Source organism: Melanerpes formicivorus, unplaced genomic scaffold (genome assembly GCF_026170545.1).
Source record: "Melanerpes formicivorus ecotype bairdi unplaced genomic scaffold, bMelFor1.0.p_v2 SCAF_21, whole genome shotgun sequence".
In the NCBI taxonomy this organism is placed as follows: Eukaryota; Metazoa; Chordata; class Aves; order Piciformes; family Picidae; genus Melanerpes; species Melanerpes formicivorus.
In genome coordinates, this window is record NW_027142373.1 from 11,099,015 (window position 1) to 11,122,150 (window position 23,136).

At 51.2% G+C, this 23,136-nt stretch overlaps 1 protein-coding gene across 3 annotated transcripts in view; it reads right to left on the minus strand.

The window, feature by feature from the left end:
• TMEM104 (transmembrane protein 104) overlaps window positions 1-23,136 on the minus strand; it is a 62,537-nt gene that overhangs the window by 35,248 nt on the left and 4,153 nt on the right. For 2 of the 3 annotated variants that reach the window (XM_068151589.1, XM_068151590.1), the window contains exons 3-8: window positions 22,748-22,869; window positions 20,079-20,160; window positions 18,389-18,491; window positions 17,289-17,369; window positions 9,563-9,662; window positions 8,674-8,782 (exon numbers count right to left, since the gene is read on the minus strand). In XM_068151589.1, the coding sequence (XP_068007690.1) occupies window positions 8,674-8,782; window positions 9,563-9,662; window positions 17,289-17,369; window positions 18,389-18,491; window positions 20,079-20,160; window positions 22,748-22,869 (597 nt within the window). The remainder of the gene's footprint in view (window positions 1-8,673; window positions 8,783-9,562; window positions 9,663-17,288; window positions 17,370-18,388; window positions 18,492-20,078; window positions 20,161-22,747; window positions 22,870-23,136) is intronic. The other variant, XM_068151591.1, reaches the window with a different exon arrangement.

The window sequence follows — 23,136 nt, forward strand, 5'->3', positions numbered from 1 at the left end:
TGATGGGTTGGATGTGATGACCTTGAAGGGCTCTTCCAACCTGGTCTATTCTATACTATTTCCAGGGAGGGGGCATCCACAATGCTTACAGTATGCTGCAGTGAGTGGGTGGTCACAAACAGGTGTTGGTTCTGACACTGTCCCTGCTTGGGAAAGATTGATTTCCAGGACCAAGAGAGACCAGTGTCAACTCTGGTGTCCTGCTGCTGAGCTCACTCCCAAGCACAGCTTTCTTTAGAAGGAGCAGCAGCAGTGTGGCCTCTCAGCCCTGACAGGGTGACTCTGTTGGGAAGCAGAAGCTGTGGCCCGAGCCCAGAACACACCACTGAGGAGTTTGTAACTGCAAGGACTGCACAAAAGCAAAGACAGATACATCTAGGGCCACTTCTCTGCCCAGTGTGCTCAGCTGGCTTGCTTCCAACGTTCATGTCCACCATCCATCATCACAAAGAATCACAGAATCATTAAGGCTGGAAAAGACCTTTAAAATCATCAAGTCCAACCATAACCTAGTGCTGCCAAGTTGTCACTAAACCATGTCCCTCAGCACCACATCTACACAGCTTCTAAATCCCTCCAGGGATTGGGACTCAAACCAAGCACTGAAGTGTGCAGCCCATTTTTCTCTGGGGAAGCCAAGTGCATCTGAGCTCATCCAAGGCCTCTGCCCATCACAGCAGCCACCTTGCTGCTCTTAAGGGCTGACAGCACCCGCAGCACATCTGGCCAGGCACACAACCAGCAAGCCCAGCACTGTTCTGTCCTACAAAGCCCTTGCCAACCAGCTGGAAGTGGCAGAAGGCAAGGACTGGCCCTCTGGAAAAGCTCAGCATCCCAGTGGCAGCATAACCCAAGCTCCATTTAAAGAAAAAAAAAACCCACTTCTCACTGTGAAAGGAACAGACAGCTCTGTGCAGAGAACACATTCCAGTCCCCTGCACTATTGATTTTCCAGTGAAAAGAGACAAGCTAATCCTTTAAAGTTAGTTGCTTCAACCTGCAGGTCTTGCAGTTGCTCCACTATTGCATTGAGGGCTGCCTCTCCCACCCAGCCCTGGCAGCAGGGAGCCTTCCCTCTTGGCTTTCTTTACTCACAATGCAATCAGTTTCAAGAAAAGCCAGAAAAATCACACAGCAGAGCCTGAACTCCAGCTCCTGGGTCACTGGGAGAACAAGTTAAGGTTCCACAGAATCAACAAGCTTGGAAGAGACCTCAAAGACCATCAAGTCCAACCTGTCACCACAGACCTCGTGACTAAACCATGCACTTCCACAACACCACACTCCTCCACCTCTGCTCTTGCCAGGTCAGGGAAAAAAAACAAACTTCTTATTCACAGGGCCAGTTATGAACAGAAGTTTCCTTTGCAGCAGAAAACAGAAGGGGTGTGGGGAAGACCAGAAGAGTCAGTTTATCTGTCACAGGCCTATGACGAGTTAGCAATTGAAAGAATTTATTGACAAGCCCACAGAAGAAGGATGGCCCAGGATGAAGGAGGCAGGATTTATGCCACATTAACGAGGCTGTGTGCCAATTTCAACCTTATTAGTTTCACACTAACAGATAGCTGAGAGCTGCCTTTCCCCATCCCACATCCAGACGCCATTTATCTGAAACAAACTTGGCTCCTGTCCTTCTTTAACCACTTCAAAGCAACAACTTCACTGACCTTACTTTTTGGAAGCTGACTAGATGAGATGCATGAGAAGAGTCTGACCAGCCTCTGAGGCTGGGCTTTTAGCCAAGCCAAGCTGTATTTCAGAGGCACCTGTAACAAACAGTTGGGGCTATTGATATTTATGCTTAATGCGGTACTAATTCCTCTGCTACCACAGCAATGCCTCAAAGCTCAGGTGCCTCTACAGCACAAATGGTACAATATTCCAGACCCTTGAGAGGCTTTTTCCCCCTCTTTTGAAGGCTTTCAGAACTGCATCTCTGCACAGAAGGCATTTTTTTTCTTTGGGCACATTCATTGCTATTTCTAAATCAGCATCACAATAAAGCACTTCAGAGCGTTTGTGGGAAGGAAAATAATGCAATTATCTTGGGCAGGAAGGTCTTGCCAGGAATCACTTCTTACAGGATCTGCAGGGTGACATGTCAACAGTCCTGCTGTATTCTCACTGCAAACTGGGTTAACTGGAACACAACCATGTTACAGCTTGAGTGGTTCAGTTAAACAAGGTGATGGCTTCACACCAGCAGGTTAACCTTCCAGCAGCTTTCCTTCCTTTCCCCTGGGAAAAGCACCCCAAACCTTCCTGATTGATGTGCTGTGAAAGCAGCCCTCCCTGCTCCAGCCACCTGCCACTGAAGCAGCTACTTTCCCCAATGCTGGTTCTCAAGGTCTCTAGACACTGAGACCTGTAAGAATAAATATCCAGGAGACAGCAGCTGTGACCCATTTATTACCGGATGCTGCTGCAGGGCACAGCTGAGGAAGGCAGGGCAGAGGAGAAGCACTTGCTGCAGAGGGAACGCGAGGAGCAAATCCAGGTGTCCTTGGAAGAAGCACTCTGCTTGCAGCACTGCTCCAGATCTGTCTCTCCACCTCTCAGCTGGCAAGAGACAGCTTAGATCAAGCCTGGATGTTCAAGTACTGCCACGAGGGCTGGCCTCACATCGCTGCTGGGTGGTAAAAAGGTAAATCAAACCCCCCCCAAAGAAAGCCCACCATGGAGAGAGAGAGAGAGGACACCAGAGTCTCCTGCACTGAACAGCCTGACAGAACTACCCTAGTGCAGGCAAATGTATCTGGAAGGATCCGTTTTGACAGCAAAGATCAGAGCTACCTTTGCCCAGAGCAGGGGCTGCACACACACGTGGCACAGGCAGGAAGGAGAAGCGCTGGGGAGGGAAGCGCAGCACAGTACACCAGTGGCACAGGGTGCAGCGCTCCAGCCAGCGCCAGAGAGGCAGCAGAGCAGCGAGGCAGAGGCTCTACATCAACACTTATCAGTGCAGCCCTGCACTCGCCGATTAAGTTCCGCTGGCACTGAGCAATTGTCCCTGTCCTCAGCCTACCTCCTCAGCCCCCTGCACTGCCTCCCGCGGCCGCCAGCCCGGCTGCGCTCCGGCGGCTGGGTGTTCTGATCAGAGAGTCGGGCTGGGGTGACATTGTCCCCTCCTGAAGAGGGCCGGGAAGGGCCCTGCAAGCCCTCTCATTTTATTCACTGCACAAGCACGTTTCCAACTGGGATAATCTCCATTAAACCATCTGCGCTCCCATCCTCGGCCGGCCCGCACCCGCTGGGCTGCCTGCGGTACTGCAGCATCTGCGAAGCGGCAGCAGCGGATGCCACGTCCCCTTCCCCAATCAGCTCAAAGCCCAGCAGAGACTCAGACAGAACAGATGCACCTGGTGGCTTTGACGCGCTACTGAGCCAGGCTACCAGGAGTACCTGTGCCAGTGCCTCTTCTGAAAGGCACAGGGCTCCCCTGGAGGGTTGAAGCCATTTCCTCTCCACCCTGGGAAGGCACCGTGCCCCAAATGGCCAGGAGAGGGCTGAGAGGAGAGGTTTTAGCTACAACGGTGCAGAAGAGAGGCACTGTTTGCCAGGTCATGAAGGCATTTTGGATCAGACACTCTGAATGGCTGCTGATCCCCAGGATTTAATCTCTTCTTTATCTCAGGATCTGCTTTCTAGAAACAGGGACTATCATGTCACATTCCTGCAGTACTGGAACAGAGCGACAAGGAAGTGTTGAGAGACCTGAAATGTAAGATCTGCTGCCCCTTCCCCTCAGTCTCCCCAGAAAACACCCAGAAAGCAGGACAGAGCAGCTGCACCAAAGAGTGAATTCACCACGGAGCAAAGCTGACCCTGTCCTTAGCATTGCCATGGAGGCAGCCAAGGGACTCAGCAGTCACTTGGGCTGCTGAGGACATGGCAGCACGGCGAGGAGCTGAAGCGAAGATAGAAAGCCATCGATTTGCTTTATCTGCAATCAGTGCTTGCCTTCAACAAGGACAAGGGACCATCCAACACGTGCCTTCCCTCCAGCTGACTTACCCTGCGTGCCCTCACAGGGGTGGGACAGCATGGCAAGGCTCACCTTTTTAACCTCCCAGCACTCCGGTGGTCCCAAAGAGAAGGCAAATATTAGCAGCAAGTGATGGGACAGGCACTAAAACCTATTTCAGTGCTTCCTGTGCTTGCCTTCACTTGGTTTTGGAAGCCTTTATCTTCCAAGGCAATTTACCAACAAGCAGCAAGATAACCATTTGCTCAGACAAAGGTTAATAGGGGCCCAGTGGTCTCTGAAGGCTCTGCAGTCACACTTAGGTGTGAAATTTCGGAGCGGCAATAAAGATGCTGCCCAGACAAGCCAGTCTCAGGAGAAGAATTTAATCTGTCTAAATATTCTCATTATGTACATAGCTTTCAGTTCCCATTCACAGTGATCAGAGCAGACAGCTTCCAGAGGCCTTTTTGGACAATACACCGTGAAATAGGATTTTTTACATCAGTCATTATTCCCCTTCTCCACCTCCAGCTCAGAAAAGTCAATGTTTGAAGTGGGTTTTGTTGAAAAGAAGACCTGGTATTGGGAGAGAAAGAGCTGACAGGAGGAAGGCAGCACAGATCTTTGGCAGACTGGTGGTACTTGGCATCAGACAGCTCCCATTGGCATCATTTTCCCAGAAAACCTTAAATAGATTATTTCTCCTGGTAGTCCAAAAAAAGGCTTTCTGCAGGGTCAGGCACAGAGTAAGAAATGTAACACTGCATCCAGAGCCCTGCTTCACTGGAATGGGCAAGAAGCTCTAGTTACACCCACCCATCCTGCTCCTGAAAGTCCCTTATACCTAAAGAAATTAACAAGATGAGATGAGAAACACTAGAGGCCAGCATCTAGGACGAGAGGGCTGATCCAAAACCTCAGCTGCTTTCTTTTAGGATCGCAGTGTCCATCTGTCCCCTTGCCACAGGGGAACGTAGCCTGCAAAGAGAGACCTTGTTTGCCCACTGAAACGTGGAACCTGTATTATTCCAACAAGCAAGAACTCCAGAAAGAACAAGTCAAGACAACAGAGCAAGTTCTTGATGGCTATGATCCCCTGGAAGCAAGGGAACAGCTCTGCTCTTGATGCATCCCATCCCTCCTCACTTCAGTGCTGTTTTCTCCCCTTCAGACAGGCAGGTCACAGCTTTTCTTACATCTCCAAGACTGCACTTGAACAAGAAGCTTGGACAAAAGTTGTAGGGACAGTGACAGAGTTTTGCTATTGCATTTTTCAGCTGAAAGTCATAGAATCATAGAAATTACCTTAAAGATCATCTAGTTCCAACCCCTCTGCCCATGGGCAAGGACACCCCCTAATAAATCAGATTGCTTAAGGCTCCATCCAGCCTGGCTTTGAATACTTTCAGGATTGGAGACTCTACAACCTCAAGCAACTTCCTCTCCCTGGACTTTCATCCCCAGGGCCCTCTCAAAAAATTTAAGAGCTTCAGCTACTGATCTGCTAGGGGAAAAGTATTAATCAGCACAGACTCTTCAGGGGTAGCCCAACCCCCAAGCTTGAAGGTGGTGTCAGCACTGTGGGCCTGAATGTTTTATGAGTGATTACATTCCTCTCTGTGGAGAACATCATCATTTCTGCTTTCTGGAGAATAAAGCCACCCAGGTCATGCAGAGTGAGGCTAGCAGAGCTGGTGGTACAAGCACCAGTTTAACCATACAATGGCCTAGGCTGGAAGGGCCCTTAAGAGATCATATACTGTAATCTCCCCACCAGGGGCAAGAACACCTCTCGACTAGACTCAGCCGCTCTAGACCTCATCAAGTCTGACCTTGGACACCCTCAAGGAGGAGGCATCCAAAACCTTCCTGGGCAACCTATTCCAGAGTCTCACCACCCTCCTACCAAAGAACTTCTTCCTAAGATCCAGTCTAAACCTACTCTCTCTCAGCTTAAAACCATTCCCACGTGTCCTATTGGTAGATACCCTTATGAAGAATCCCTCTCCAGCCTTCCTGTGGGCTCCCTTCAGGTACTGGAAGGCACCTCTAAGGTCTCCCAGGAGACCTTAGACCAGGGTGAACAACCCCTCAGACTATCCTCACAGTAGGAGGGGTCTCAGCCCTCTCCAGGCTCACTCCAACAGCTCTGTGTCCTTAGAATCGTAGAATCAACAAGGTTGGAAGAGACCTCAAAGATCATCGAGTCCAACCTGTCACCACAGACCTCATGACTAGACCATGGCACCAAGTGTCACATCCAATCCCCTCTTGAACACCTCCAGGGATGGGGACTCCACCACCTCCCTGGGCAGCACATTCTAATGATGAATGACTCGCTCAGTGAAGAACTTTCTCCTCACCTCCAGCCTAAGCTTCCCCTGGTGCAGCTTGAGACTGTGTCCTCTTGTTCTGGTGCTGGGTGCCTGAGAGAAGAGACCAACCCCTACCTGGCTACAACCACCCTTCAGGTAGTTGTAGAGAGCAATGAGGTCTCCCCTTAGACTCCTCCTCTCCAGGCTAAGCAACCCCAGCTCCCTCAGCCTCTCCTCACAGGACTGTGCTCAAGGCCTCTCCCCAGCCTTGTTGCCCTTCTCTGGACACCTTCAAGTATCTTGATGTCCTTCTTAAACTGAGGGGCCCAGAACTGGACAGAGGATCAAGGTGTGGCCTAACCAGTGCTGAGCACAGGGCAGACTGACTTCCCTGCTCCTGCTGGCCACACTATTCCTAATGCAGGCCAGGATGCCATTGGCCTTCTTGGCCACCTGGGCACACTGCTGGCTCATGTTCAGGCGGCTGTCACTCAGCACCCCCAGGTCCCTCTCTGTTTGGCAGCTCTCCAGCCACCCTGACCCCTTCCCTCTTTCTAAGGCAGAGCAGAGCGGGGGGGGGGGGGGGGGGGGGGAAAGCACTGAAACCCTCCTCTCAATTACTGAGCAGGGAGGGATTAAGCACTACCAAAGACTTTGCAGATATTTGTTCTCCAAATCCACGAGAGGAGAGAAGCAGAGGGCGGGGAGGGGGGGGAAGCTCCTCAGAGAGTTCTGTACACAGCCAGCAAGTCGACTGCTTACACAGTCTTAATTTTTTAATTTCTCAAGTCCTCCCCACAATTATCTTCATGAATTATAGACACAATATCCGAGAGATGCAGGCAGTAATTAATGCATGCCTGCCTTTCTCTGACTAGCTCCTTCTGCTGGGTCAGGGAGAGTTATTGAAATTCAGGGAGGAAATCTTCCATCTCCTGGCAGTTTTAAAGAAACAGACCAAGCCACAATTTAATAAGGCAATAATATTTCTCTTAAATAATTAACTAGGCTTTGACAGTGCCTAATATTTCTGAGGCCCAGCTCTCACTTTTGTAATAAGTCTGGGACAAGTGCTTGCAGGGATGTGAGCCGCTGCAGGTCCAAAACGTACTGACCGGCAAATTTGCTTCTGAGGGTCTTTGCCCCTGGATAAGAAGCATAAGAAGGACATAGAACTGCTGGAGCGGGTCCAGAGGAGGCCTCAAAGATGATCAGAGGGCTGGAGCCCCTCTACTACGCAGACAGGCTGAGAGAGTTGCTGTTGCTCAGCCTGGAGAACAGACGACTCCAGGGAAAGCGTAGAGCAGCCTCCAGTACCTGAAGGGGGATACAGGAGAGCTGGGGAGTGACTGTTGACAAGGGCTTGTGGTGATATAGGATAAGGGGCAATGGCTTCAAGCTTGAGGAGGGCAGATATAGACTGGAGATTAGAAAGAAATTCTTCAGAGTGAGGGTGGTGAGACACTGGACAAGATGCCCAGGGAGGTTGTGGATGTCCCCTCCCTGAAGGTGTTCAAGGCCAGCTGGACAGGGCCTTGAGCAACCTGGGTTAGTGGGAGGTGTCCCTGCCTATGGCAGGGGGGGTTGGAACTGGATGATCTTTAAAGGTTCCTTCCAAGCCAAACCATTCCATGAATCTGTGGATTTCTCTGCACCCACATAGCCACTTTCACTCTTTTTTCTTAACATTCTCACTGAGACCCTCAACAGAAGCCCTCCTATGCAGCACTGCCATATCTCCCCCTTCTCATTCTGCCCTACTGCTATCTGTCTCCAGGTACAGGCACTCAGCTTTTCCCCAGCTCAGAAGTGGCATTTATCATCCTTTGGGAAAAGCCTTGATTCCACAGCAGCACCAGGGCACAGTAATAGATGCAATAGACCATCTTAAACTAGACAGAAAGCCATTACTAAAGCAGCATACAGCACTGGATGTTGCTTAAGAGAGCTGTTTCCATCATCTCTCAAAAAGCAGATTCTCCTGCAGCATAAACAATTTTATCCACATAAAGCATGTACTGAAGACAGCTTAATATACTCAACTATATTGACAACAATTACCTCAAAGCAGGAATTACTTAGCCAGCCACTGAGAAAAACCCCACCCTGTGGCATGGACTTATCACCTGCTTAAGCAATATATAACTCCACAAGAAGGACAAAAGCCCAACTCAGAAGCACAAGGATTATTCTGATGGCTGAACTGCAACTCAGCCAACGTCCCCGAGCAGAGAGGGAGAGAGAGAGGGCATTCAGCCAAAATGGTCAGACTGAACTGACTGAAGCTTCACACCTCTGCTGTTCACTTGAGCCACATCATCTCCACAGGTAAGAGTCCCTGCCCAGCAGAAGTAGAGTTGAACTGGAATGCCAGTTTCAGGAACTCACCAGGTAGAGTCTGTAGGCATCGATCCGTCGGATTGGCCCCCAGCACTTGTCTGTGTCGTTGTACTTTGTGCCATCTCCAACGCTGCAAGAATGGTTGCCAGTGGCACTGCTGGGAAAGGAGGGAGGAACAAAAGACAGTAATTAACTCCTAGCAGATGTCTTCCTCTCTCCTGCATTCGAGAGAGGAATGGTCAGAGGCCTGCAGTGTTCATTCCTACCCTCCCTCCCTGAACGCTGGGCTGTGGGGCAGAGCAAGACACTGAGCACTGTACAGTTAAAAGGTAAATTCTTGACTTGCCTGTAGTTATTTACAAGTTTGGGCAGTCAGCCCTCAACCCAGCAAGTCTGGGTGATACACAGGGCCCTGAGGATTTTAATTTCCATGTCTAGAGTCCAAATCCAGCACAGCACAGATTTGCTCAAGCAAATCTCATTTGTTATCTGTTTCTGTGAGAAAAGCTGGTCTCAGTCCTGAGCTAAATCCATGTAATGTCACCACTCACTGGTCACAGACCAGGTAAGCATCACACCTCTCACCTCTAATCTAAAGAGACAGAGAAGACAACATATTGCACAGAGTATGGCAATCAAACTGGTAAGCAACAGGTCCCACATCTGCAAGGGTGCTGAAGCTGGAAGAAGTACTTCAGACCTGAGGAGCACTCTGAAATCAGGTCAGCTACTTTTCAGGCAGGCAGCTGGCACTGAGGTGGGGAATCTACACCAACTTCACCTTCCCACCCACAAACAATGAGCTGTCCTTGAGTCATTTCTCCACGCTCGTCTTGAGGAAGTAGAGCTGATCCCAGTCAGACTTCTCACCCCATCAAATGCCAAGCCTGCTCTCTTCTCTGGTAGCACACAACCCCCCAGCAGCAAGCACACTCACCAGGTCACTTGCATGAGGGAGACTGGAACAGCCGCCGCGTAGATGGCCAGGTCCCCGTAGAGGTAGATAATTATGCAGAAATAGAAGAGGTTGACACCCACTGCAGGAAAAGAAAGTGTTGTACAGAGACAGCAGAGCACACAGAGGCTCTTGAACACTGCACTTCAAAGCCAAAGGCTTCTCAAGGTCTCAAAAATAAATCACTATTTGCCTCCACAGCTTACTTCGTTCTGCAGCCAGCTCCACCCAAGGGTGCCATCAGCAGCTTAGGGAGCTTGGACACAGCAGAACCTGATGGGACATGAGCTGCCTCAGAGCTCAGCTCTGCCTCAGCCCTTTGGTTCAAGCCCATCCTCCAGTGGCTGGTCAAGGCCAACAGGTCTCACATAAGTCATCTGCCAGTTGAAGCTGTCAGCTCAGAGCAGCCACAGGCAAACATCTAGCTGATGCTCACAGACGTGGTGCAAGTGCAGCTTGACAAGCAGTGAAACGAAAGAAGATGCTTTTAGTCTCTGTTGATTCCAACCCCTCTGCTTTGCAAACCTGCAGGACCTTCACAGCAGGCATTTGGCCCTGCAGAGATCAGATTCCACAGGGCTGAAATGGAGCTGCTTTGGGAGATTCCTTATCAACAGCAACTTGAGCCAAGGCTCAAACCTGCAAAGCTCTGAAACTGTTTCTCTGACCCTCTTACCCTACAGCCACAACCTGTGCTATTCCTGCCCCATACTTCCCCTTGGCTTTTTTCTGCCCTGCCTTCACCTAGGAGATTAAAAGAAAAACAGAGTCTATCACAAGTTAACTAGGTGCAGAGCCCAGCCTTACTGGGGCACAAGAAGACAGTGCTGGGGAGGGCTAAAGTCTGCAGGGATAAAGAAATGCTTGATGAGATCCCAGGATTCTTTTCTTCCGAGCAAGTCAGTATAAATCACACCAAGAAAACCAGACTGGTACATGTTTTAGTTCAAAGACAAGTGAGCTGCAGAAAGAAAAGACAAGAAATGAAAACAAAAACCCCTCAGATTTATTTCATTTAGAAAGCTGACACTGAGAGAAGACAGCCCAAGGAGCTTGCCCATATTTTCAGGTTGTGCTGCTGCTGTCCAAAACCTGGGTTCCATGCCTGGTGTGCGAGGAATAATTGGCACACAGAGTCGAGATGCTTGTTTTGTTCCAGCTCTCTGCAGACAAGAGGGCTGGGTGGCAAACTGCAAAGCTACCACATCTAGTTACAGCTACCCAGAACATTTACATTATATAGGATACATAAACACTCCTAGTGAGGGTAGAAGCACACTCCTACTTGATAACCATTCTTTGCTTGGTTGAAAGTGTCAGGTTCTACACACTGGCCACAGCAACCCAATGCAGTGCTACAGGCTGGGGACAGAGTGGCTGGAAAGCAGCCAGGCAGAAAGGGAGCTGGGGGTACTGGTTGATAGTAGGCTGAACATGAGCCTGCAGTGTGCCCAGGTTGCCAAGAAGGCCAATGGCATCCTGGCCTGGATCAGAAACAGTGTGGCCAGCAGGAGCAGGGAGGTGATTCTCACCCGGTACTCAGCACTGGTTAGGCCACACCTTGAGTCCTGTGTCCAGTTCTGGGCCCCTCAGTTTAGGAAAGATGTTGACTTGCTGGAAGGTGTCCAGAGAAGGGCAACACAGATGGGGAGGGGTCTGGAGCACAGCCCTGTGAGGAGAGGCTGAGGGAGCTGGGGTTGCTTAGCCTGGAGAAGAGGAGGCTCAGGGGAGACCTTCTTGCTGTCTACGACTACCTGAAGGGAGGTTGTAGCCAGGTGGGGGTTGGTCTCTTCTCCCAGGCACCCAGCACCAGAACAAGAGGACACAGTCTCAAGCTGTGCCAGGGGAGGTTTAGGCTGGATGTTAGGAAGAAATTCTTCATAGAGAGATTGGCCATTGGAATGGGCTGCCTAGGGAGGTGTTGGAGTCACCATCACTGGAGGTGTTCAGGAGGAGACTGGATGGGGTGCTTGGTGCCATGGTTTAGTTGATGAGATGGTGTTGGGTGATAGGTTGGACTTGATGATCCCAAAGGTCTCTTCCAACCTGGTTAATTCTATTCTAAAAGTACAGGGTATTCTGAATGTCCTGTGCATGCTCAGTAGGTTGGGGTCTTTACTTGGAGGTAGGTACCAAGTTCTGGAAGTGTGATTTTCACACTACAATGAACTAAGCTTATCTAAAGGACACAACTCAAGCAGTTTATACAGAAACTTATACAGAATTAGCCAGGCTGGAAAAGACCTCAGAGATCATCAAGTCCAACCTATCACCCACCCAACACCATCTCATCAACTAAACCATGGCACTGAGCGCCTCATCCAGCCTCTTCTTAAACACCTCCAGTGATGGTGACTCCACCACCTCCCTGGGCAGCACATCCCAATGGCCAATCACTCTTGCAGTGAAGAATTTCTTCCTAACACCCAGCCTAAACCTCTTGTGGTGTCTCTGGCCCCCAGGACCAGGTGAACCTCCTTGTTTCTTGCTTGAAAGTCTGCTTGCTTCTTATTTTCCCTGTTTGAAAGGCTCTTCTGCTGAGCACTCCAGCCTAGTCCCTCTCCCCAAGGCCTGCTCTTGGGGAATGTGTCCTTCTGTTTTAATTTTTAACCTTTCACCAGTGCCACCTGATGCTTAATCCTAATGCAGTTTGGGCAACTCAGTTCACCTCTCCAAGCCTGTCACAGCTATCCAACAGGGCTGGCATTATGGCAAGAACATGGACTAACATTCCTACGGTGCCTGCATGCCCCAAAGTCTCACCAGGCTTTGTCATCACACTGCCTGGATCTCTGGATGTCAGGAAACATTAACAGGCCCTCTCCTTCATTTAAATCAATTATTCTATGTGCTTAGCATAAAACAAAGGCTGTATTGGGAAAGCAGCAAGAAAACCTTCCTGGTCCTGCCAAGCAGCACACTAAGGCAGTCCTCTGGAGTTGGTCCTGGTTTCCCTAAACAGATGGAGATCTTAAAGAAATTGTCAGATAATTTCACATAGTTCCTCCCCCCACCCCCCTCCCCCAATCCTTGTTTTCTTCCCCTGGGAAAGATTTAAGATGGCTTCACACTTGAGGAGTCTCTGCATTGCTCTGAAGATGGCAACAAACTACCCATCAGTTTTCTCCAATTTCCCATTAAAAGAGTTGAAGGTTGTAACAAATGTCTGAGGCAGGACAGAAGCTGCAAGACAGAGGACTACACAGTCCCAGAGAGAGACTCTGTCTTAGGATCTGCTTAAGATTTGAGGTCTCAGCTGCCCCCCATCCCCCAAATAAGGGTAACATGGCCAGCTAAGCCACAGCAGCACCACCAGGTACCCACCAAACACACTCTGTATCTCTATTCTAGTGCCCACCTATCTGGCTGTGGGAGGTCCAGGTGACACTCCTCTCTCAAACTCATCCTCTTGAAGGCAGGAAGACTTCAGCATCAGTTCTTTTACAAACTGCTGCTGACCCTCCCTAATCAATACTTTCATTACTGGACACAAAACAGGGTAAAAATAAAAATCATTGGCTTCCTGTGAGGCAACAGCATGATAGATGTGCCTGGAATCCATTACTGCAATAAATGACTGCTCAGTCCCAGGGGACAGCACCCAGCACTGCAAACTGAAAGAAAGCAGAAAACAGAAGCTGCAGGTCCTCAGAGGCAGCTGCCTTGAAAGAGCAGGGAGGCCCCTCACAGCTCAAACCTAAGCCAGCTCCCTTTAAGAGAGCAGACAGTCTGAAATGGAGATTTATCTCCAGCTTACCTCCCAGGACTGCAGATTCAACTGCTGTCAGACTGGTGAAAATAAAAATCAGTCAAGAGAAAGGAGCAGACAACTGGCTGGAAATCAAGAGGCTTGGGGGTCTGCTGCAAAGCTCTCACCAAGCTTCCCTCGGAAGGGCTGCGAAGCCCTCGGACACCCTGGGTCTGGATCCAGGCTTTGGATGGCATGAGCAAAAACCCCCCCAGATGGCTGCACCACTGAAGCTGGGGCCTGGAACTGGGACTTCCCAAGCACAGCCCAGCTTCTCAGCAGTGGCAACTGGGCACCGAGCAGCTGCCCCTAGTGAAGGCCCTTCCGTGCCGAGGAAGCAGCTCAGCAAGGACCTGCAGAGGGAGGTACTTAGCTGGTCCCTTCTCTGCAACACACCAGCAGACCAGACAGTGACTCTGAGCTAGGACTTGGCACCAGTGCAGGGATGGAGCCTCACTGCTGAGCACAGAGGAAGGGAAAGCAGCATACAAGCTCCAGCTGCCCCAGAGCCCTCACTGGGTGTCCCTCATCTCATCAGGAAGGCACCACTGGTTTCAAGCTACGGTCTGCAGCTGTTCCTTGTTTCCCTTCATCCCTTTGTACTGGGCTGAGGAGGTCCCAGGGAGGATCCCTAACAGAGAAATCAGATAACTCCATCTAAAGCAACATTAAGAAGAGGGATTAAGATTTAGATACTAAGCAGTTTATATCACTTTGCCAGGCAGCCCACATCGGCGCTCGACAGGAGGCAGGATGTGGGTTTCCAGCACCCTCTACTGACTGAGCAGCAGCCAGCACCAAGGCAGAGGCATAGAAGGCAACTGCCCGGTGTTTGACTGGCTTTAGGGGGTCCTGACCATCACCCCGTGTGGCACACGCTAAGCAGGGGCTTTCTGGAACTTGTTCATGGGATCACTCTGCCTCCTGCAGCCTCCCAGCCCTCCTGCAGCTGAGCAGACCCACTCTCAGCCCCCCAGCAGCCGAGCAGACCCATCCTGCAGCCCTCCTAGCTCTCCTGCAGCCGAGCAGACCCATCCTGCAGCCCTCCTAGCTCTCCTGCAGCCAAGCAGACCCATCCTGCAGCCCTCCTAGCTCTCCTGCAGCCGAGCAGACCCATCCTGCAGCCCTCCTAGCCCTCCTGCAGCCGAGCAGACCCATCCTGCAGCCCTCCTAGCTCTCCTGCAGCCAAGCAGACCCACCCTCAGCCCTCCTAGCTCTGCTGCAGCTGAGCAGACCCACCCTCAGCCCCCCTGCGGCTGGGCAGACCCACCCTCAGCCCTCCCAGCCCCCCTGCGGCCGGGCAGAGCCAGCCTGCAGCCAGGCAGAGCCAGTCTCAGCCCCCCTGCGGCCAGGCAGAGCCAGCCTGCAGCCCCTCTGCGGCCAGGCAGAGCCACCCCCAGCCTTCCCAGCCCCCCTGCGGCTGGGCAGGGCCAGCCTGCAGCCAGGCAGAGCCAGCCTCAGCCCCCCTGCAGCCAGGCAGAGCCAGCCTGCAGCCAGGCAGAGCCAGCCTCAGCCCCCCTGCGGCCGGGCAGAGCCAGCCTCAGCCCCCCTGCGGCCGGGCAGAGCCAGCCTCAGCCTTCCCAGCCCCCCTGCGGCCGGGCACAGCCACCCTCAGCCTCCCCAGCCCTCCTGTGGCCGGGTAGAACCACCCCCAGCAGTGCTGCTATGGCCTGTAACACAGTGCTTGCTCTCCCAGCACTTCCCAAACATCCCTCCCTGGAGGGTGACAGAGAGCCAGGGAAGCACCCAGGGTGTTTTGCACGTGGCAAAGTATCCAAGCCAGAAAATTTGCCTAAAGTCAGAGCAGCCCAGTGCCACAAGCAAGACCAGGAACAAGGGGTTTCTGAGTCTCCAACCTCCCCAAATCTCCTCTCCTCTGACTAGAAGAGTGGCAGCCTGGGCCAGGGTGGGTTGTTTTGACAGTCACAGAATTGTTAAAGCTGGAAAAGACCTCCCAGATCGAGTCCAACCATCAACCCAGCACCACCATGACCACTAAACCGTGTCCTACAGTGCCACATCCACACATGTCCTGAACACCTCCAGGGCTGGGGACTCCACCACCACCCTGGACAGCCTGTTCCAATCCCTGACCACTCCTGCAGGAAAGAAATTTTTCTCAATATCCTACCAGCCCTCCCCTGGTGCAATCTGAGGCCATTTCCTCTTGTTCTGGCAGCTGATACCAGGGAGGAAAAAGGCCCAGAAGAGGCCTGCAGGGAAATTAGAAAGGTTTTCCAATAGGACTTTCCATCAGAAACAATCTAGATCAAAACTCCTCTCTCCTTAAGCCCAGCTGTCCTTCAGAGGCAAGAGTCTTACACTGGCATAAAGCTGATGTAATGTAGTGGAAAAACCCAGCCTGTCCTGTCTTTGTGAGGTGGCCAGCAAACAAGAGGAAAATGTCACTTTCCACAAGGAACAGGGCCTGACAGGCTCCAAACTCCACAGCCACAGTGTCTGATGACTTCCTGGCTCCAGACAGCACTGCAAATGGACTCTTCTGCCAGGGGGAGAATTCCCAACCTTGCTGTCTGCACTTCCATAGAATAGAATAGAATTAACCAGGATGGAAAAGACCTTTGAGATCATCAAGTCCAACCTATCACCCAACACCATCTAATCAACTAAACCATGGCACCTAGGGCCTCATCCAGGCTCCTCTTGAACACCTTCAGGGACTGTGACTCCACCACCTGCCTAGGCAGCACATCCCAATGGGCAATCACTCTTGCAGTGAAGAATTTCTTCCTAACACCCAGCCTAAACCTCCCCTGGCACAGCTTGAGACTGTGTCCTCTTGTTCTGGTGCTGGTTGCCTGGGAGAAGAGACCAACCCCCACCTGGCTACAACTTCCCTTCAGGCAGTTGGAATGGAGTAGGAGTAGACCAAACCAGGCTGGAAGAGACCTTCCAGATCATTCAGAGTCCAACCTATCAATCCAACACCATCTAATCAACTAAACCATGGCACCCAGCACCACTGCATGCAGCAATGGAGAGGGCTCTGCTGCAGCAGGGTTACAAGTCTGCTCCCTTGCATGCAAGAGACATTTCTTGCTTTTAAAAGCAGAAAGACAAGAGAGCTGCTTATCACATGCACAACAAGGACCCTTTCAGCATTTCCTCTCCCAGCAGCTCTCTGGCTGACTCCCTAGACACACACCATTCTCAGAAATTCTGCCCTGAAGCCTCTCTCCCTCAGGCTGCTGCTTCCAGAGTTCAGGGAAGCCTCAGCATCTCAGTCTCAAATGCTAGAACCAAACTGGAACTAGGGAACACAGCAGCTGAGTTCTGCTGCTTTAGACTGTGGAGATCAGAGTTCAAACAGGTTAAGGGCAGGCAGAAAAAGCACTGAATTGCAGTTATCTGTCTAGAGAAACTGGGCCCACACCCTGCAGTACTTTGGCTAGTTCTACCACCACAGCACCCTCTCCCCTTCAGGCAGGTTCAGGCTCACCTGGCCTATAAATACTCTTTGTATAAAACACCAGAGGGATGAACACAGCTCACAAGAGAGAAACACAGAAGAGCAGGTTGGAAGGGACCCCAAGGACCACCTGGTCCAGCCTTTAAAGGAATGGCACTTTTGGGTAGAACCATCACAAACACAGGATGCAACCCACAGTCAACTCAGTTCAGTGGTTTTAAACTAAAAGAGGGAGATTTGGAGATTAGAAGGAAGAATTTTCTTATGCTGAGGGTGGTGAGCCCCTGGCTCAGGTTGCCCAGAAAGGTGGGAGATGCCCCATCCCTGGAGCCACTCCAGGTCAGGTTGGTTGGGGCTGTGAGCAACCTGCTCCAGCTGCAGATGTCCCTGCTGACTCCAGAGGGGTCTGACCAGATGAGCTTTAAAAGGTTCCCTTCCAACTCAAAGCACTCTGTGCAACTTCAGGACAGAGCTACAGAGCAGACATGCAGGAGGACCTGAAGGGCCTTTTGAAGACATGAATCACTTGCCTTTATTGAAGAACATGGAGGCCATCTGGCCCATTTCCACCCTCTCAGTGATTTCAAAGATGTTGGGGGAGCCACGTCTCTCTGCAAGGTGAAAACAGGAAGGGTTGCAACCAGTCCCTCCAACAAACTCAGAGACCAGGCTACCTGAAGAGCCTCAGGCAGCTCTACCAACAGTCTGAAGGACAGGACTGTAACTCCACAGCTGCAGAGTCACTGGTCCAATTACTCTGAGGAAGTTAGCTTAAAAGTGTTTCCAAAGTAAGATGTTCTCATCTTAGTGACCTAGAAGGAAAAGATCTCTATCAGACTGCAGAGGGTGAATTGAATTCTCAATGAGTCTTATCTGGCACCTGCTAAGGACTTTGGGATGTGAGCACGTGGAGTTAAGGGTGAAATGGACAGAAGAGTTCTGCTCACTTACTGGAGCCCACTGGGACACTGCAGAGAAGAGACATCAAATGAAGTGGAAGCATGCCTTAGTGGTACTTGGAGCCCACTGGGACACTGCAGGGCAGAGAGCTCAGAGGCAGTGGAAGGGTGACCTGGTGGTCCTTGGAGCCCACTGGGACACTCTGCAGGGCAGAGAGCTCAGATGCAGTGAAAGGGTGACCTGGTGGTACTTGGAGCCCACTGGGACACTCTGCAGGGCAGAGAGCTCAGAGGCAGTGGAAGGGTGACCTGGTGGTACTTGGAGCCCACTGGGACACTCTGCAGGACAGAGAGCTCAGAGGCAGTGGAAGGGTGACCTGGTGGTACTTGGAGCCCACTGGGACACTCTGCAGGACAGAGAGCTCAGAGGCAGTGGAAAGGTGACCTGGTGGTACTTGGAGCCCACTGGGACACTCTGCAGGGCAGAGAGCTCAGAGGCAGTGGAAGGGTGACCTGGTGGTACTTGGAGCCCACTGGGACACTCTGCAGGGCAGAGAGCTCTGATGCAGTGGAAGGGTGACCTGGTGGTACTTGGAGCCCACTGGGACACTCTGCAGGGCAGAGAGCTCAGAGGCAGTGGAAGGGTGACCTGGTGGTCCTTGGAGCCCACTGGGACACTCTGCAGGGCAGAGAGCTCAGAGGCAGTGGAAGGGTGACCTGCTGGTACTTACGCACTGACAGGATAGGTCGCGTCTCTGCTCGCTCATAGCCATCTTGGATGAGAACATCACTGTCAGATACTCCAGAGGAAGAATCCTCATCCTCATCATCCTCCTAGAAGAAAAGGCCAGAGCACTGCTGAGGTGTCTGCTACCCACAATACAGGCTGTAGCATCCCCAGTGTCATGGTTTAACTCAAAGGAAGGTCCCAATTAGGGACAGGACTTGCAAACCAGGGCAGCAATCCCAGGCCTGGGGTGCTGTGCAGAGCAGGCTGAAGTGAGTGACAGGCTCTGCTGTCCTCCCCTAGGTCATGCACAGTGTCAGGTTCATGCAGTGACATATGGTAGAAGGAAGTTAGGCCCTCCTGGCAGATAAACAAAATGAAATTGTATCTGGTGAACGCTGGGAGGTCTGGCTCCTGACTCCCACCCACTAAGAGCAGGGAAGGCAGGCTGGGCAGTCACTGGCTGGAAAGCAGCCCTGAGGAGAGAGACTTGGGGGTGCTGGGGGACAAGAAGCTCAACAGGAGCTCTCAATGTGCACTTGCAGCCCAGAAAGCCAATCAGATCCTGGGCTGCATCAGGAGAAGTGTGGCCAGCAGGGCAAGGGAGGTGATCCTCCCCCTCTACTCAGCTCTGGGGAGACTCCACCTGGAGTACTGCCTCCAGTTCTGGAGCCCCTATTACAAGAGGGATCTGGAGGAGCTAGAAGGTGTCCAGAGAAGGGCCAGGAGGATGAGCAGAGGGCTGGAGCACCTCTCCTGTGAGGACAGACTGAAGGAGCTGGGGCTGTTCAGTCTGGAGAAGAGAAGGCTCCGAGGTGACCTCATTGTGGCCTTCCAGTATCTGAAGGGGGCCTACAGGAAGGCTGGGGAGGGACTGCTCAGGATCTCAGGTAGTGATAGGACTAGGGGGAATGGAATGAAGCTGGAGGTGGGGAGATTCAGGCTGAATGTGAGGAGGAAGTTCTTCCCTATGAGAGTGGTGAAGCCCTGGAATGGGTTGTCCAGGGAGGTGGTTGGGGCCCTGTCCCTGGGGGTGTTTAAGCCCAGGCTGGATGAGGCTCTGGCCAGGCTGATCTAGTGTGGGGTGTCCCTGGCCATGGCAGGGGGGCTGGAACTAGCTGATCCTTGTGGTCCCTTCCAACCCTGACTGATCCTATGATACTATGACCTCAAGCAGTGCAACCAAGCCTGCCTCACACTGGTCCAGAAAAGCCACTAAAGGCAGGATCCAAAAAATCCCCAAGGCAGTTCTACAGCAAGGACATACTTCAGGAGTGTCCATTCCCTGGGAGACAGCCCAAGTGACAGCAAGAACATCCAAGCTGTCCCAGTTAAATGACCTGAGATCAGCAAGGATTTACAGACCTCAGCACACTCCAAATGGCACCAATATATTGGCTGCCACCTCTCCACGTTCACAAGCAGTGCTTCTGGGCAAGGAGAGCACAATCAGGGAGAAATGTGAACAGCACAAGAGATTTCTCAAAGCAGGAACAGAAAATCCTGTCTTTAATGAGCAACCCCACAGGGAACCAACAGCAGTATTTTAGATGGCAAAGTTAAGTACAGGAGAAATTTATTCCTTTAGAGTTCCTAATGAGGCAAGGCAAAGATACAAGGGAATCTCAGGCAAGTCCTGCAGGATAAAAGAACAAGGGGAAAATGGAAAGCTGAGAACTGAACCCCACACAAACCTTGTGTTTTTCCATTCTCTTCCATCTCAGCTGGGCATTTGCAGCAGCCATGGCTTCCACCACAAAGGTTGTGGTCATATAGCTAGAGAGAGAGAGAGAATCCATTGATATCCATAACAGTCAAGAACTGCCACTGAAGGGAGATGGAGAATTATCCCCAGCTGTTTGTAGGAACAAACCAACCAACCAAAACAACCCTTCAGAAGCTCCCCTCCCACACAGTGTGCTGCTGGTGCAGTGTTTCATCTCAGTTTGCTGCTCCCTTCTGCTCCTGAGATTCATGTGCTCAAGCAGACCACAAAACACAGCAAAATATAACAGGCCTTCAGATCTAAGGCAGCAATTCAGCTATCTGGAAGGCACCTTCCTGCTGCTTCTGTGGGTAAGCAAGCAAGAGGACTGTGCCCTTGGCTAGAAAGCAGATTTCCTTCCTCTTTTTAGGGCCTAGGAGAAGCACAGCACTATTGTAAAACTTATCTCTTGGGGCCTGTGGCAAAGGCACTTATGGTCCCTTAAAGGATCTTACAGCATCAGAAGCAGAGCAACAATACAAGACCAAGGAGCAGATTACATCTGCATGCAAACAGACTTTGCTGAAGGCCATAGAAATGCTGTCCAGGAAGAGAGTGAGAGCCCCTGATAGAAAGAAAAATCAAACTCAGGTGAAAAGCAGCCCTACCATAAAAAAGCAACAACCTACAAGAGTGAACAATCCAACCTCCAATCAATCTTACTTAAGGCTTTAAAGTGGGTTCTCACAGCTTCAGGAAGTGGACTCACTCACCAATTAAAAGCAAGAAGCCCTGTCCTGAGCCCTGTGTAGCAATTTCCCCCTGGACTCTTCATGCACCAAAGGGTCCCCCAGTGAGCACGAGGAAGTCACGAGCACCAGAACAAAAGCAACAGGGCAAGGGAGCTGCCTGGGCATGAAGCACTTGGAGCTGTGCCTTCCCAGTTGAAACCAGTGCAGTTTTAGTTTGCTGGTTGATGCTCTTCCACTGACCTTGAAGGATTGCCTGCTGCTGCCGAGTTTCATGTGGTGAATTTACACTTTTAAACTGATGTATGCAAAAGGAATTGCCTCCAAAGCCCCTGAAACTCCCACAGTGGTCTCTTCTCCCAGGCAAGCAGCACCAGAACAAGAGGACACAGTCTCAAGCTGCTCCAGGGGAGGTTCAGGCTGGGTGTTAGGAGGAAGTTCTACACAGAGAGAGTTGTTAGGCATTGGGATGGGCTGCCCAGGGAGGTGGTGGAGTCACCATCACTGGAGGTGTTTAGGAGGAGACTTGATGGGGTGCTTGGTGCCATGGTTTAGTTGATTAGGTGGTGTTGGATGATGGGCTGGACACGACAATCTTGAAGGTCTCTTCCAACATGGTTTATTCTATTCTAATTAATGATAACCTAAGGCTTTGCAGCACACAGCTTTGAACTCATAAGCATTGCTACAGTCAGGCCTATGCCCCTGGCTCAGCAGCACCTAACAGGTTCCAAAAGCACTGCCTCCGAATCAAGGGCATGTTCTGGCTGACCCAGCTGGTTACTGACAAGAAAGGGACCTCTCAGTGCCACTCCTGCAAACAGCAGGAATGGATTTTGGTTTATTTGATTGTAGAACTAAGCAAGAAGGGATCCACAGCCTGTCAGAATTATGATTCCATTGATAGCAACTTAGACATCAGTGCTGTATCTGCAGCCTCCAGCTCCACCTGCTGCTGCTGCAGCAGGGAGACATCTGGGCAGAAGCTCATGGTGAGCCAGTGAGGACGTCACAGAGACCAGCTCCAAGGTCCTGAGCAGCAAAGGTGTGGGGGGAGTAAGAAAGGCCTGGCTATACAGTGACTTGTTTTCCTGATACTTGCAGCTGCCCAGAGCACTGCTGGAAGCCAGGAGAAAGTGAAACACAACAGGTCTGCAGCACATCTGCACCTCACAAAGCAGAGAAACAGCCACCTGTCACCTGGTTAGTGAATGAATCATAGAATTGCTCTGGTTGGAAAAGACCTCTGAGAAGGTCTTGAACTGATCCAGGACAGAAGCAAGCATGGGATGTATCCACAGCAAGGAGAGAGAAAGAAAAAAGGAGGAAGGTAAAAGTCCCAGAAGCCTCCAGACTGGAGAAAAAAACCTTTCCCATAAGTCAGGAAATAGGATGGGATAGAATAGACCAGACCAGGTTGGAAAAGACCTTTGAAGTCATCAAGTCCAACACCATCTAATCAACTAAACCATGGCACCAAGTGCCTCAACCAGTCTCCTCCTAAACACTTCCAGTGATGGTGACTCCACCACCTCCCTGGGCAGTACATTCCAATGGCCAATCTCTCTCTCTGTGAAGAACTTCTTCCTCACCTCCAGCCTAAACCTCCCCTGGTGCAGCTTGAGACTGTGTCCTCTTGTTCTGGTGCTGCTTGCCTGGGAGAAGAGACCAACCCCCACCTGGCTCAACCTCCTTTCAGGTAGTTGTAGACAGCAGTAAGGTCTAAAAGGATGTAGCACTCAGAAAACACATCCCTCCAAATAAGGTCCACAGGTAACATGAGTGCAGAGACCAAAGCCCAAGCAGCAGCAGAGGGACCTGGTTACCCAGAAAAGTCTTAGCACTGTCCTTGCAGTCCCACCTAACCAACCCCCCACCAACTCCCTGAAGGCAGAGGCTCATGTCCTACCTCATAAACCCCAGGAACATCAGGAGAACGAGGCTGACAAGCCACCCTGCTGTTGCAAAGGCCTTTGGCATGGTCAGGGCTCCTGTTCCAACGATGAGGTTGAACATGTAAACCAGACCAACCTGCAAAGAGCCAGACAACCCAACATGAATGCTTGCAGCCACATCAGGGAGAGAATCAATGGAATCATTTTGCTTGGAAAAGACCTCTGAGATGATCGCGTTCAACCATTAATCTAACACTACCAAGTCTGCTGCTAAACCATGTCCCTCAGCACATCCACATGGCTTTTAAGTATCTCCAAGGATGATGATTCAACCACTGCCCTGGGCAGCCTGTTCCAGACCTTAAGAACCCTTTCATTGAAGGATTCTTTCCCAATGTCCAAT